The sequence below is a fragment of the Hypanus sabinus genome, chromosome 8 (assembly GCF_030144855.1).
Source record: "Hypanus sabinus isolate sHypSab1 chromosome 8, sHypSab1.hap1, whole genome shotgun sequence".
Classification (NCBI taxonomy): domain Eukaryota; kingdom Metazoa; phylum Chordata; class Chondrichthyes; order Myliobatiformes; family Dasyatidae; genus Hypanus; species Hypanus sabinus.
This window is the reverse complement of record NC_082713.1, coordinates 153,987,448-154,000,916: the sequence shown is the minus strand read 5'-3', so window position 1 is coordinate 154,000,916 and position 13,469 is coordinate 153,987,448. Positions and strand designations below refer to the sequence as shown.

At 37.4% G+C, this 13,469-nt stretch overlaps 1 protein-coding gene across 7 annotated transcripts in view; it reads left to right on the top strand.

The window, feature by feature from the left end:
- LOC132398607 (transcription factor EC-like) overlaps positions 1-13,017 on the top strand; it is a 74,251-nt gene extending 61,234 nt beyond the window's left edge. For all 7 annotated transcript variants that reach the window (XM_059978268.1, XM_059978263.1, XM_059978265.1 and 4 more), the window contains 5 exons: positions 281-416; positions 2,741-2,797; positions 2,910-2,985; positions 4,619-4,766; positions 9,915-13,017. In XM_059978268.1, the coding sequence (XP_059834251.1) occupies positions 281-416; positions 2,741-2,797; positions 2,910-2,985; positions 4,619-4,766; positions 9,915-10,286 (789 nt within the window). In that variant the 3' untranslated portion in view covers positions 10,287-13,017. The remainder of the gene's footprint in view (positions 1-280; positions 417-2,740; positions 2,798-2,909; positions 2,986-4,618; positions 4,767-9,914) is intronic.
- Positions 13,018-13,469: the final 452 nt, after the last annotated feature.

The following is a 13,469-nucleotide window of genomic DNA, read 5'->3' as shown; positions in this document are numbered from 1 at the left end:
CTGTGTCTTGTGAAAAATATGACAAGGTGAGTGGAAGTTTACTCATTTTTAAAGGAGTTGTTAAACATTATCAACACAATATGGTAGGTTATACTTACTACTTGGGATTCAATGGTTCTTAATCTGAATAAAATTTCTGGTCTGCTGGTTCCTCCTCCTACCCCCCCCCCCCACCCAACCCAGACGAAAACAAATGTAAAGATGTTATACACAATTTCAAATTTCAGTCAATACCTTCTTGATACCTTATATGGTTTACTGTCTTTTCTCTCTCTTCTAGTTGCCATTGTCCAGCAGTATTTTAGATGTCTATGGAGGTGATCAGGGTATGAATGGAAGTAATATTGGACTCTCTGGTAGTTCCTGTTCTACTAATCTTCCAGTGAAAAGGGAAATTGCAGTTACACATCATGGAAGTAAGTATCTTATTAACCAGTATATTATAAAACCTTAAGAGTGAAGAGGCTCCATCTAGTAAATCTCTGCAAAGCTTGTATGTTAAGCTTATGCTTTGGGAACAACACATCACGTATTTGTATCAGTAGGGACAAAAAGTTAACTACACTACTTTCAGAAGTGGTTTCTTTCTCTTGAAAATTGATGCAAACCGAATTAATTTTTACTATGGTAGAAAGCATACTTCCTGCTTAGGGGCAACAATGAATATTGGTACTATTTCTGTTATTACTTTATGGTAGTAAATCTATTTGACACAATGAGATCATTTCTATAAAATCCATTTAGTTTACTTCAGTGTGCTACAATCTTGATGCATGAGATACTAAGCATAGTTGGATAACTTAGAAGGGTGATTCCTCATCTTTGTCTTATTTTTATACACAAAAACCACCAAAAATTCTCCAAGTTTGCTTAAGTACCAGGACTGCTGGCAGAGAGCCATCCCTTCAGTCATGTTTTGAACAAGATGGTATAACATTTTCTCCAGGACACTTTAGTTGACCTTAGTAACAATATTTAGCTACTGCTCTGTGTTAATATTTTTCTCCATGTTTCCCATTTTGATATTTTTAAACTTATTACTTCCTTCAACTCCAATAGCAAAAGCTATTATTGTAAAGCCTGGCTCCCCAAGTGATCTTCAGCAGTTTTTAGTCCATGTAAAAATACAATTGGATATTGAAGTACATTCTGGTTATTGGGGGTGGGGGAGAGCTAAATTCTAATTATTTACATTGTCCTGTATATCCCAAGCTTCTGTTGATGTACAGCCCTGAAAGTTTATGGATACAGAATTCCTCCCCCTCAACATTTGTATTATAAACGTATATGTTGTTGCCCATGTTGTATTTTATGTAAAATACTCTTCTAATTTCCCTCTCACCCCTCAGTCTTCAGTTAATTTTGCATTTGACTGTGAATGTCACAGGATGTGTACTTGGTATCATGTTACTCTGCAGAGTTTCAGATCTTCAGTCCCTAAAATGTTTAGAACTTGTATTAAGAACACATTTTTGGTGTTGGTGCAAACTGGATCATTTTGAAATGACATGACGTGTGGAATATAAAAAGAACACATCTGGTGATGGATGTAGACATTGGTCCATAACTGGGAATATTCTCGTCACATTTCCACCTTGTGACAGAATGCATATAAAATATTATCCTTCATTTGGAAGCCTTACTACTTTTGACTTGACGTCCTGCATGTGTGCTCTCCCTCTAACCTTGCTTGTTTCTTTATCTTGTAGAGACTTCCACTGAATTTTAATTTTTTTCTGGCTTAAGCTACAAATATGCCAGCATACCTTTATTATCTCCACTACACACCCTCAAGATGTAAAATTGTGCTTTCTGTTATAGTGTTGATTAAAGCTTTTGTTTAGATCAGGGGTTCCCAACCTGGGGTCCATGGATCCCTTCGTTATGTTATGGGTCCATGGCATAAAAAAGGTTGGGAACCCTTGGTTTAGATGTTTCCGAAACTGAAGACCTTTTTTTGCTTGTTGTACTTCAGTCTTCCACCCAATGCTCTCATTCTGGCAGGTTTTTCGCTATTCTTTTAAATCCTGTACAAAATAGCTTGCCTTTTATTTCTCTGTTTCTTTGAAAGAACATGGGAACTTCCTCTTCAGAGGCATAGTTTGGAACTGGCCCATTCTAGGAAATGAAGGGCTGTTGAAATTTCATCCATTTTCCCTTTTTCTTGCATGCTTTCAGAGCACTTTAAAATAAAATTAATCAATTATAGAACAAAAATTCTATTGCATTCCATTAATTCAACATGAAAAGATGGTTTGTTTTTATGGCTACATTTAGTAACCAAGAATAGGATCTTCTGTTTAACATTTTAATTGACATCATACTGTATTAAAGCCTAATGAATTTAGGAAGCTGGGTGATTGCCTCCTCGATAATTTAAATCAATTCAGCGGTCTTTCAGATTTGGTTTATTTAGAACACTACCTTATTATGAAAATTTACAATTATACATTTGATGAAGCTTTTTGTTGGTTAACTGGATTAAGAGTGGAAGTTGTAGCCACAGAATCCAAATATCTCTCTGGGTAACTTTGTAGTGTAGGACTGGGTGAAAGTTGGTGAGTTTTTGGAATGACTGTAATGATAAAATTAAATAAGATCATGGAGTTATTACAAAAATAACTTGTCAAGATGGCTAATAAGGTGATGGCAGCCTGAAAAAAAAATCATGTGATGTGTTACATTTAAATTATAACTCGTAGTCACTCAAATCTAACCAAGTTCTCATTAACTGCTGCAGATGCTGAAACACATGCACTAGTTAAAGAAAGGCAAAAGAAAGATAATCACAACTTGAGTAAGTGTGGTCACTGTCACTCATATATAATATAAATTGGTTTTACTTGGCATCAGTGCACCTGGAAATCAATAAATGCTATTAATCAATCTATGCAACTAATTCTCAACAGTTGAACGAAGACGAAGATTCAATATCAATTATCGTATTAAAGAGCTTGGTACCTTAATTCCAAAATCAAATGATCCGTGAGTATCGAAGCCTTTTATGAAAATCTTGTTTCAAATCTTAACTGCATTTATACAGAAAACTAAGTCAATGCCCTTTGAGGAAGGAGAGGGGTAACCTTCTGGGCACAAAATGTAGAGATTGGCAATATTAGACCACAAGACATTGGGATGAATGAACAATCAAGGTCCTATTAATTGATGCCTTGGATGTAACAGATAGAATATCCTACTATAGTGTTTCCAGGCACATTGAGAAAAAATATACCAATTGCTTGGTAACTTCATTCAATGCTTTCTTCTGTGCTTCAGGTCGTGGCTTTCTAATTTCATAGAAATTTCCTCCCCTTTACTCAATGAAAATTCCTGATTCTTGTTTTAGAAACTGCTGGTGTTTCTAAAGTGCACAAGATGGGTAGTGAAGGGAAACTGTTATGCACTATTAATTTTTACATTTAATTTCAACTAGTTGGGTTTCAAGGGATAACAATATTAAATGTAGTCTCTGTGATATACTAGAATGCTTCCCAGTATGATTGATATTTCTGTAATGGGGTAGTCTAATGAAGTTAGCATCATGGAGCAATGCAAAGCAGGAAGAACTCTAGGTTGGATCGTGCCTATGGCGGGAAAGGGACAGGTGATGTTTTGTGCTGAGACTCTTCATCTGGACTGAAAGATGAAGGGGAGCGGTCAATACTGAGGAAGCACTTGATAGGGGTCCATAAAATCAAGACAGATTTAGAAGGCATACATGGTTGAGAGTCTCTTCATGTCAATGGAGAACAGTGATTGAAATGTGAGGTAACATTGTAGTTGCTTTTTTTGTAGTGTCTTTTGTCTTTGTTAAACCAAAGCGATTTTTAAAAAAATTATTTGAAAGCTTCTCTTCAAATTTGTTTTATTATGGAGTTTTAAGGAAAGAGTGGATGAATGGAGCTGACTAGGCTGTCCTACAAGGATGTGGTTTATGATTGAATGAATTGGTGTGAACAATAGATCAGAAACCATATTGGACAGGGCATTTGACCTTCATGCAGTTAAATCTTTATATTGTCTATTAGTTGGGATCCACTGAAGAAATTCCAAAAACAAAATGCTACAGATAGAAGAAGTACTTTAGAGTTCAAGAAGAATTTGCAGAGAGAAATAGGTCATACTTCTGGACAATGACCTTTCAAAGAGAACATAAGGTTAGAGAAACCAGTTTTGACAAGCAGGGAATGGGGAACTCGGAAGAGGAAATAAAGGACAGCCTATCATCAGAATGTAGGAGACTGATGATGATGAAAAGACGAGAGAAAACAGTGTGAGTAGCAGGATTATGTAAAATTTTTGAACAGTGTAGCTTGGAAGGATGTAATCTAACCATGATTCCATTCAAAAGAAAATGAGCATTGATAAGACCATGTGTTTTAAGACTTGATCTTCTGTAAATGCCAGATTGTAAGAAATTGCTGAATTAGTGTATCCCATTATTTCCTTGAGGCTTTCAAATGTTAACAAAGAATTCCAATTCTCACATTATCTTTTATTCATTCCAAAGCAGCTGTTCAATATTTTAAAGTTTGATATTAATTTGATTACATTTTTCCTTGATTAAAATTCTGCTAAGGCAGACTTCTCTAATAAAATATTACTTTTTCATCTGCAGTGACGTGCGCTGGAATAAAGGCACCATTTTGAAAGCAAGTGTGGAGTACATTAAGTGGCTTCAGAAGGAGCAGCACCGTGTCCGAGAGTTAGAAAACAGGCAAAAGAAACTGGAGCAAGCTAACCGAAGACTGCAGCTGCGGATTCAGGTTTGCAAAGAGCCTAGAGCGCTGTACACATCCAAACATTTAGACTGGATAGGAGGAACACCAGTTGACCAAATTGTGCAGTTATAACTTCTACATTTGTAGAAGTAACTACTGGATTTTAATATTTTTATTTAATAAAATGTTATGCACAAGGTGTGTATTGCTGGCAAATCTACCATTTACTTTTTAAAGTTGCCTTTTGACAATCTTGAACCAAACAGTACTGGTGAATATCATTGGTGCTGTTGTACATGGAGCATCTGGGTTTTGGCCAATTGAAGCAACGATTCTAAATTAAAAGTGTGTTTTACTTGTAGATGGTCTGAAATGTCTTCTATGGTAGAGCACACTAATTTCTGGTCAATTAGATGTTGAAAATTTTGAGTTGAATTATCTTTTCCATATGGTAGACAGTGGTGAGGAGAGTGAACTTTACTGTTGTGGATTAGTTGATAATCAAATAGATTGTTTTGCCCTGATTTTGTGTGAAGTTTCTGAAATATAGTTGAAGTTGTTTTACTTAGGTGAATTGAAACTATTTTGTCAGAATTGTTAATTTTTATATTTATAAGAAAAATGATTTAAGATGATTTGCCATAGAACAAGGATAGATCTGATGGAATCCAGTGGATGCAAAATTTCTCTGAACGGTAGAGAACTTCTGTAATTTTATTTGTATCTCTGATGGGATCACAAAGCTCATTGCCGAGACCCTTTTTGTTTGTATTATATGCAAATAGCTTGGATGTGAATGACACAGAGCTGTAGATAGTGCTGAAGATAGTCTTGGGCTGTAGGGAGATGTCAATCTGTGGGTGGGAAAACTGGCAGGTGGCATTTACTATGGATAAATGAAGTGATGTATTTTGGGAATATTGAGGTCCAGACATGTCTCATGAAAGGCAAGATCTCTGAATATTAAGGAAGAGGGTCTTGGGAGTACTAATTCATAGACAGTTGAAGGTGGCAACCTGGATTAAAAAGTCACTTTTGTATATTAGCCTTCTCTAATTGCAACATCAAATGCAAAAGTTAGGGAGGTTATTATCCAACTTTTTATAACCTTGGCTGAAGTATCACATGCAGTTCTGATTGCCAATGTATTGGAAGGATGTGAGGCCTCTGGAGAGGATGCAGAGGACATTCAGGATTGACGTGAGACTAGAATTTGGAGCAAAGAACAAAACGTTCTGGAGGAGCTCAGTGGGTTCAGGAGCATCTATGGGGAGGGGGTTGGGGGGAGGAATTGTCAGTTCAGGCTGAGATCCTGCATCCAGAATGTGGAGATGGAAGATGGTATAAAGAAGATACGGGCAGGAAGGGGCAAGATATGATCCAGGAGGTGATAGATGGACTGAAAATGAGTGAAGAACCGTGCCAGCAATATGGTTCCAATTCTCACTGCTGTTGATAAGAAGTCTGTCTTTCCTATGTCTGCATCTGTTTCCTCCGGGTACTTGGGTTTCCTCTTGCATTCCAATGAATGGGTTGGGGGTTTGCAAATGTTGGTGCTGGAAGCATGGTGACACTTGTGAGCTGCCCCCAGAGTGCGTTGGTCTTTGACACAAAATGGCACATTTCCCTGTATTTATATAAATGTGACAAATAAAGCTAATCCTTATTCTACAAACATCAGAAGATGGGTATTCTGTTAGCCAATCTGTCATTGACTATTTTCCCAATCTATAGTATTTAGCCAGTGAACTTTTGAGGTGGTTTTTCTGGTAATGTAGCATTTCTGTGTCTGGTTCAGCAATGTTGTGAAGCCCCACTCTCCTGTCCTCAATCTTTACCCATTTTATTTAGAGATGCACTGGAATAGGCCCTTCCAGCACTGAGGCCTCACCTAGCACGGGACAGTTTACAATGACCAATTAACCCACCCGGTACATCTTCGGATTATGGGAGGAAACCGGAGGAGAAAACTAGAGAGAATCCATGCATTCTGGGGGAGGGAGGGTGTTCAGAGACTCCTTACAGAGGACACTGGGTTTGAACTCTGATGCCCCAAGCTGCAACAATATTGAGCTGTTACTGTGGTGCCGTAGTTCCTTTTTTAACTGCCAGGACAGAATACTTTGTCTCCATCTCCACTGTTGCCCCCTGGCAGTGCATTCCAGATTCTAACTATTTGTCGTGTACACCATGTTACATATTTTGGGGTCCTTTTGCAGGTTGCTTTCCTTGTTTTTTCTTTATCTGTTATCAAAGAGGAAGGCTTTTATAAATACTGCTTGTGCTTCATAATTTTGTTAGCTCATTCTGTTCCCCACATGCGGCAGCCACCTCCCTTTCATCAACAATTTCTCTTCTATGAAGAACTAACCCAGCTTCTACACTAAGTCCACCCTTTCTTGAATTATTCTAAGTGATTGTTTCTAGACACGTCTTTCACATCTTTCCTGAAGTCTAGTGTCCAGAAATAAAGACAGTATTTCAGTTCTGAGCCTCAATTTCTAAAACAGATTTTATTAAGCTACCTGCTCAGTCTATCCTGTCACTTTCAATAATTCATTGCACTAATAATCCCACATCTGTTTTGTGGTCATTTGGAATTGTGGCTTTTAGTTCATCTTGTCCCTCTTCATAACAAGATGTTGCACAGGAGTGAATTCCATCACCATCCTGTAACTCTTTGAAGTCTTTCAATATTACCATTTGTTCATTTTGCTTCTACACTATGTAATTTGGAAATTGTATACTGAGGTTCAAGGTATTAAAATGAGGTCCCACTAGTAACGTTTGGAATACACAGTTCGTATTAGACCATAAGACAAAAGAGCAGAAGTTGGCCATTCGGCCCATTGAGCCTGCTGCACCATTTCATCATGAGCTGCTCCAATCTCCCCTTTAGTCCCATTCCCCAGCCTTCTCACCATAACCTTTGATACCCTGACTACTCAGATGCCTATCAATCTCTGCCTTAAACACACCCAATGACTTGGCCTCCACTGCTGCCTGTGGCAAAAAATTCCATAGATTACCACCCTCTGGCTAAAAATTTTTTTCGCATCTCTGTTCTGAATGGGCGCCCTGCAACCCTCAAGTCATGTCCTCTCCCCCACCGTGAGAAGCAACTTTGCCACATCCACTCTGTCCATGCCTTTCAACATTCGAAATGTTTCTATGAGGTCCCCCCTCATTCTTCTAAACTCCAAGGAGTACAGTCCAAGAGCGGTCGAACGTTCCTCATATGTTAACCCTCTCATTCCCAGAATCATTCTAGTGAACCTTCTCTGAACCCTCTCCAATGTCAGCACATCATTTCTTAAATAAGGAGCCCAAAACTGCACACAGTATTGGTCATCTTTTCATCAGAACTGGGAATAATAAGAAATCAAAAATACAAGAAAATCTATAGACGCTGAAAATGCCGGAGGAACTTGATAGGTTAAGCAGCATCTATGGAAATTAGTAGAAGTCCATGTTTCAGTACTGAGAAGGAAGGGAGAAGATTCCTGAATGAAATGGTGGGGGAGGAGAGAGACTAGCTGGAAGGTGATAGGTGAAGTAAGGTGGGTGGGAAAGGTCAAAGGCAAGATGAGAAGGAATCTGTTAGAGGGGAGTGATAGAATCTGAAGGGGGTACTCAGGGAAGTGATGAGCAGGTGAGAAACATTAAAAGGTCAGAGTGGGGAATAGAGGAAGGGGGGGAGGTGTTTAATTTGTATCAAGTTGCATCAAAAGGCTGGATGGAGTGAACCACATCTGATGGGCAGGAGAATCTGACTGACATCCGGATGATTGAAATTGGATGTTGAAGGCTGGCGTTTCAAGAAGGTCTTAATAGGTGATGTTAACTGATGTGAAATAGCAGAACGAACGGGAAAACTGGAAGTGAGATGGGCTTGCATGGCTGAGTTGACTGTATTTTCTGGAATATCCTGAAATTACAGTAGTCACATTTGTTCTGCTAGTTGCAGAATCTGCACTCTTCAATCAAGGCTGAATGTAAAATTAACCCAGGGGAGCTCTAGAGTTTAACACAGCTGGGGAAAGTTGGATTTCTATTTTAAAATATTTTGTATAGGTTACAAATTGGATGTTAACGCTGTTTTCTCAAGTACAGCAATTTGAAAGGTAGGGGAAATCTTTTCAACAGGAGCATTTTTTTTCTTTCAGTATTCCTGATATGGGGGAGCTTTTAGAAGCCTCACCCTCTTTTTCACAAATGTGACCCTCTCTTAATTAGATATGTGAAGTGGAATTATTGGAATTGTGGTTTTTATTATGTGTAAATATGTGTTAACTTCTGGCCTATACCACACTTGAATTTAGTTGCTCCACCACCCAGCAGTCATGATTTGACTGTCAGCCTCCATGCCCCCTCTTTCTAAATATTATTGACTCTTTCCTTCTAAAGGATATTCTAGATTTTAGTGAGTAACACATAAAATGCATCTATGGAAGGCAATAAACGGTTGGCATTTTGGGTCGACAACATTCATCAGGCCTAAAACCTACCTTCTTTGAGTCAACTTTTAGACATCAGACCCTGCTGTGTTTAAAAGCATTTTTTGAATTGATCTTATTCCATCTTGAAGCAAAAAGACTGCAGATGATAGAAATCTGAAACAAAAACTTTAATCTGGAAATACTTGGGTCGAGTAACATCTGTGGTGGTGTGGGGGAAAGAGTCGATGTTTCAGGTTAGCCCTTGTGTTAGAACTGTAAAGTTCCTGACAAAATGTTAACCACCCTCTGTCCATAAATACTGACTGATCTGAGCAATTCCAGCACTCTGGTGCTATGGTTTCTCCCTGTCCCAGCAACATGTTGGTTGGCGTCTGTCTTAGTCACTGTACAGAGCTGTGAGTGGTAGAATTTGGGGAAACATCGTTGCTTTAGTTTTCCACTGCCACCCTGAAGTTGCAATTGGTTAAGTAAAAGGTATAGGTCCAAAAGTTCAGCTCGTACTTTGTGAGTGGGGGGAGTTGCATTTTGTTCTCCCGCTGCTCCAAAACATTGCTAAATGACTACCTGTTCTATTGTAAATTAAACCATATTATCCATATGGTCAGATATCATGGGAGGCTTCCATACATTAATCATGCTGAATTACATTCCTTTGTTTAAAGATGAGTTGTGGTATCCTTTTGCAAATTTGAACTGAATTTCTGAACAACTGAATATCTCTTTAAAATTTTAGGAGCTTGAAATGCAAGCTAGAGCTCATGGTCTGCCCACCATGTCATCGGGCCTTAGTCCAATGGAGCTGGCTGCCCATCTCGTCAAGCATGAGTCGTGCCAGGAGGACAGTGGCCCTGATTATCTGCAGCAACCAACTTTGCCTCAGATGTTGAGTGAACTTAATGAAGGGTCCTATAGCTATTTGGACCCTTTGTCACATTTCACAGACTTATCCTTCAGTGCTGCTTTGAAACAGGAGAACAGGCTTGAAGAAGTTCTAATGGACACCACCATCTCAGTGGGCACAAATCCTTTGTCTGCGACATCACCTGGAGCATCGAAAGGAAGCAGCAGGAGAAGCAGCTTCAGCTCGGATGATGATAAATTGTGATCAATATAGTGATTCGCTAAGGGACTCTGATCATTTCATTTATCAGGAAAATTATTAAAACACAGATGATTTGCTTAACTACTGATTCTCTGTGAGCCATTTGCACATTGGTATTTCAAATCTTCACTGAGGGTTAGAATCCCTTTCTTTGTAATGTTTGTTTCATTCTGGTGCTGCTAATACTAATCCTTCATGAGGAAAATAAGTTTCCAATGACCAAGTAGAAACTGTGCATTTTCAGAATCAATAAGAAATTGCCAATTGCACAATTAACAAGGAACATAAATGTTCAAAACTCTTCCTTCCTTTATTTTCAAATGGCCTATTAAATCATGTACTGCTGTTCCACTAAGCGGGAGAATTTTATTTTCTGGGTTATTTAAGAAAAAGCTTTTGTATAAAAGCAATGGTTAGTCAAATATTTTTGAGGTAGCAGAAGTATCTGTCAACACCAAGTCTGAAAAGCACACATTAAACTATATCATGTACTGTGGTTGTCTTCTTGACCCATCAGGTTTGTTGTGGATGCAAAGTGATTTCATGAAGGATCTGATGGAAACGTATTTTGCCTAATACAAAAAAACATGTTAAATGTGTGTTCTTAAAAAAACAAAAATTGAAGTCACAATTTTTTTTTTTGTCCTATTTGGTCAAGCTGCAATCTTTTGCTCTGCGGGCAAGATTTTTGGTTTGGTTATTTCTTGCTTAATGGGGGTGTGGCGCATTGCTTCCCATTTTTTTTGTTATTTAAAAATAGCAATTGAGCAAAAGGGATATAACTTTTTTTGAAAATAACTCGATTGACATTTCTGTGGTAATTAATCCACAGACATGGGGAAATTCTATTGCACGCTTGCCCATGTTTGGAGTATATTCAGTGTACATAAATTTGTTAGAATTACAATGCATTAATGTAGTGCAAAAGGTAGAAGATACTTCAGCTTTTAAGTTGTTAGAGGTTGCAGAAGATGGGGAAAATAGTTCTTTGTTTATAGAAGTTTACTCATCTGTGTTACTTCTACAGTTTTCTGTTCCTATAATGATTAGATTCTAGAGGTTAAATTTTAAACTTTGGAGTTAACCTATCTTTCAATAATTTCACTGTTCCTGTAAAGCATTTTCTGTACACAATAAAATGCTTTTATCAGGTGATAAAACAAATTTCCCCAGTTTTACTTGTTGGAGCTATTTAAAAACAAATTGAACTTCTGAACTTCATGAATTTTGTTGCAGATAGAAAATGGGGGGGGGGGGTCCAAAATCAAATGTTTCTTAACTAACTGAACAACTTGCAACTAACTGCCTCCAGTTGAGTAAATTATTGAATTTAAAGAATCCCTAGAAACAAGGAACTGAGAGCTAAAGGAATCTGGAAAAGTGAGGTCAGAGGGAGGCAATTTCTAAGAAGGGTTTAAAGAAGAAACAGAAGCAAGAGAAGTTGGGGAAATTCAAAGCTGAAGTCCAAATTGCCAATAGATGTGTTGATATATTTAAAAACAGGAAAAGCCAGATTTGGAGAAAAGCAAATTTCAAGCTATGTTTTGAGATTGGAGGAATCTATGAATCTAAGGTGGAGTAAGATTTTTTTTTAAAGGGACCTGAAGATGAGAAAGGGTATTTAATCTAGTAACTTGGAAGCAAGTTGGGTTGGCAAAAATAGAACAGGGGTGGTGGGTAAGATGAAGATTGGAATATAAGCAGAAAAGGTTCAATAAAGCATTAATTTAACTGCTGCTAAAAACCTTGTTCCTGCGCATGAACAAAGTTTTGTATCTGTGAGAATACTTTGGTAAACAGGAGTCTGAAACTTGTCTCTAAGTAGATATAATGGTATTCTGTGTGGGGCAAAGAGATGACATCCTTTTTGATTGCTTATGTTTGCTTCCCATTAACAGAAGATGTACGCAGGAGTATATCATTTGCCCCTTTGTATCTTGTGATCTCACAAATGCTGCTTTTAATTTTGTTCTCATCACTTTCCTCATCCTGTTTCTTAGTATCATAAAATATCCATTACTTTTATTTTTGAATGCACTCAACATTTGTACAATCTAGAGGTTACAAACAATAGCTGTCCTGCTTTTGTGGTCCAAAATGGATGATCTCTTGTCTGGATTCAATGCTGCTTGCTCTTGAACTCTGCTCCCCTTGTTTAGGAAGGCTGTCCTTCCAAGAAAAAAATCTGGAACTTTTGAAACTATAATTAACTAGTTTGGACTGTGTGGGAATAATTTTCTCACTTACTGTACTACAGAATGAGACAATTGATTTTCATATAGCCAGTCTTATATCACATTGCTTTGTACATCTTTCTAATGAAATATTTTCACTTGGAGAATATTTTTTCATCTTTATCCTGTTCTGTATAAATGGGTTTACATTTGTTACAATGCAGAGATTGGTTTTGAAAATGAAGGAAGAGTTGAAGATTTTTGTCAGGTTTTTAAATGAGTAGGGCAAGCATCTTGAACAAGGCTTTTGTCTTAAGTATTGACAATCATTTGTATTTTTGGCTGATAGCCTGTATTCAAGGCTACAAACTATTTACAAAAATGTACTGTCATTGTATTACAACATTTGTATGAAATAACCCTTTGTAAGATTTGTACATTCATCTTTTTTGGAGAGATTTTGGTACTGAATTTTTGTGGAAAAAATCTGTACATAGTGTCTGTTTCTGTCACCAGTGCCTCTGAAATATTCCTGAAGGTAGTAAATTCTTCAAAAATTGCACTTGAAACTTGTGATCATTTTTTTCCCTTGTAAAACCCAAATGACTATCATATGATTCTTCCTAAAATAGGTATGTCAATATTTGTATACCAATTCAATTTGTTCTTGCTGCATAACAGTACTACAAACACATGTTAAAGATGAGGACAATTCTTTTGGCCTCCTGAGAAAATTTTACTTTTTAAAAAAAAATAAATCCCAAGTATAATTTGTTCCCTTTTCAAAGATTCTTTATGGATTTTTTTTTATTAACTTTGTTCCACAAAGGCCATAGGCTTGTGTAAAGCTAGGAAGTTGATCAATGAACAGTTCCTTGATTGTGTTGAGAAATTTTTGATCTCTACTCTTTATATGAGCATAGATAAAACAGATTATTTCTTTTGAGTTAGGTGGGCTTTTGTAGAAGTGTAAGTTAGAAATACTTTTTGAAGTGCTTTTTTTTTGAATTTG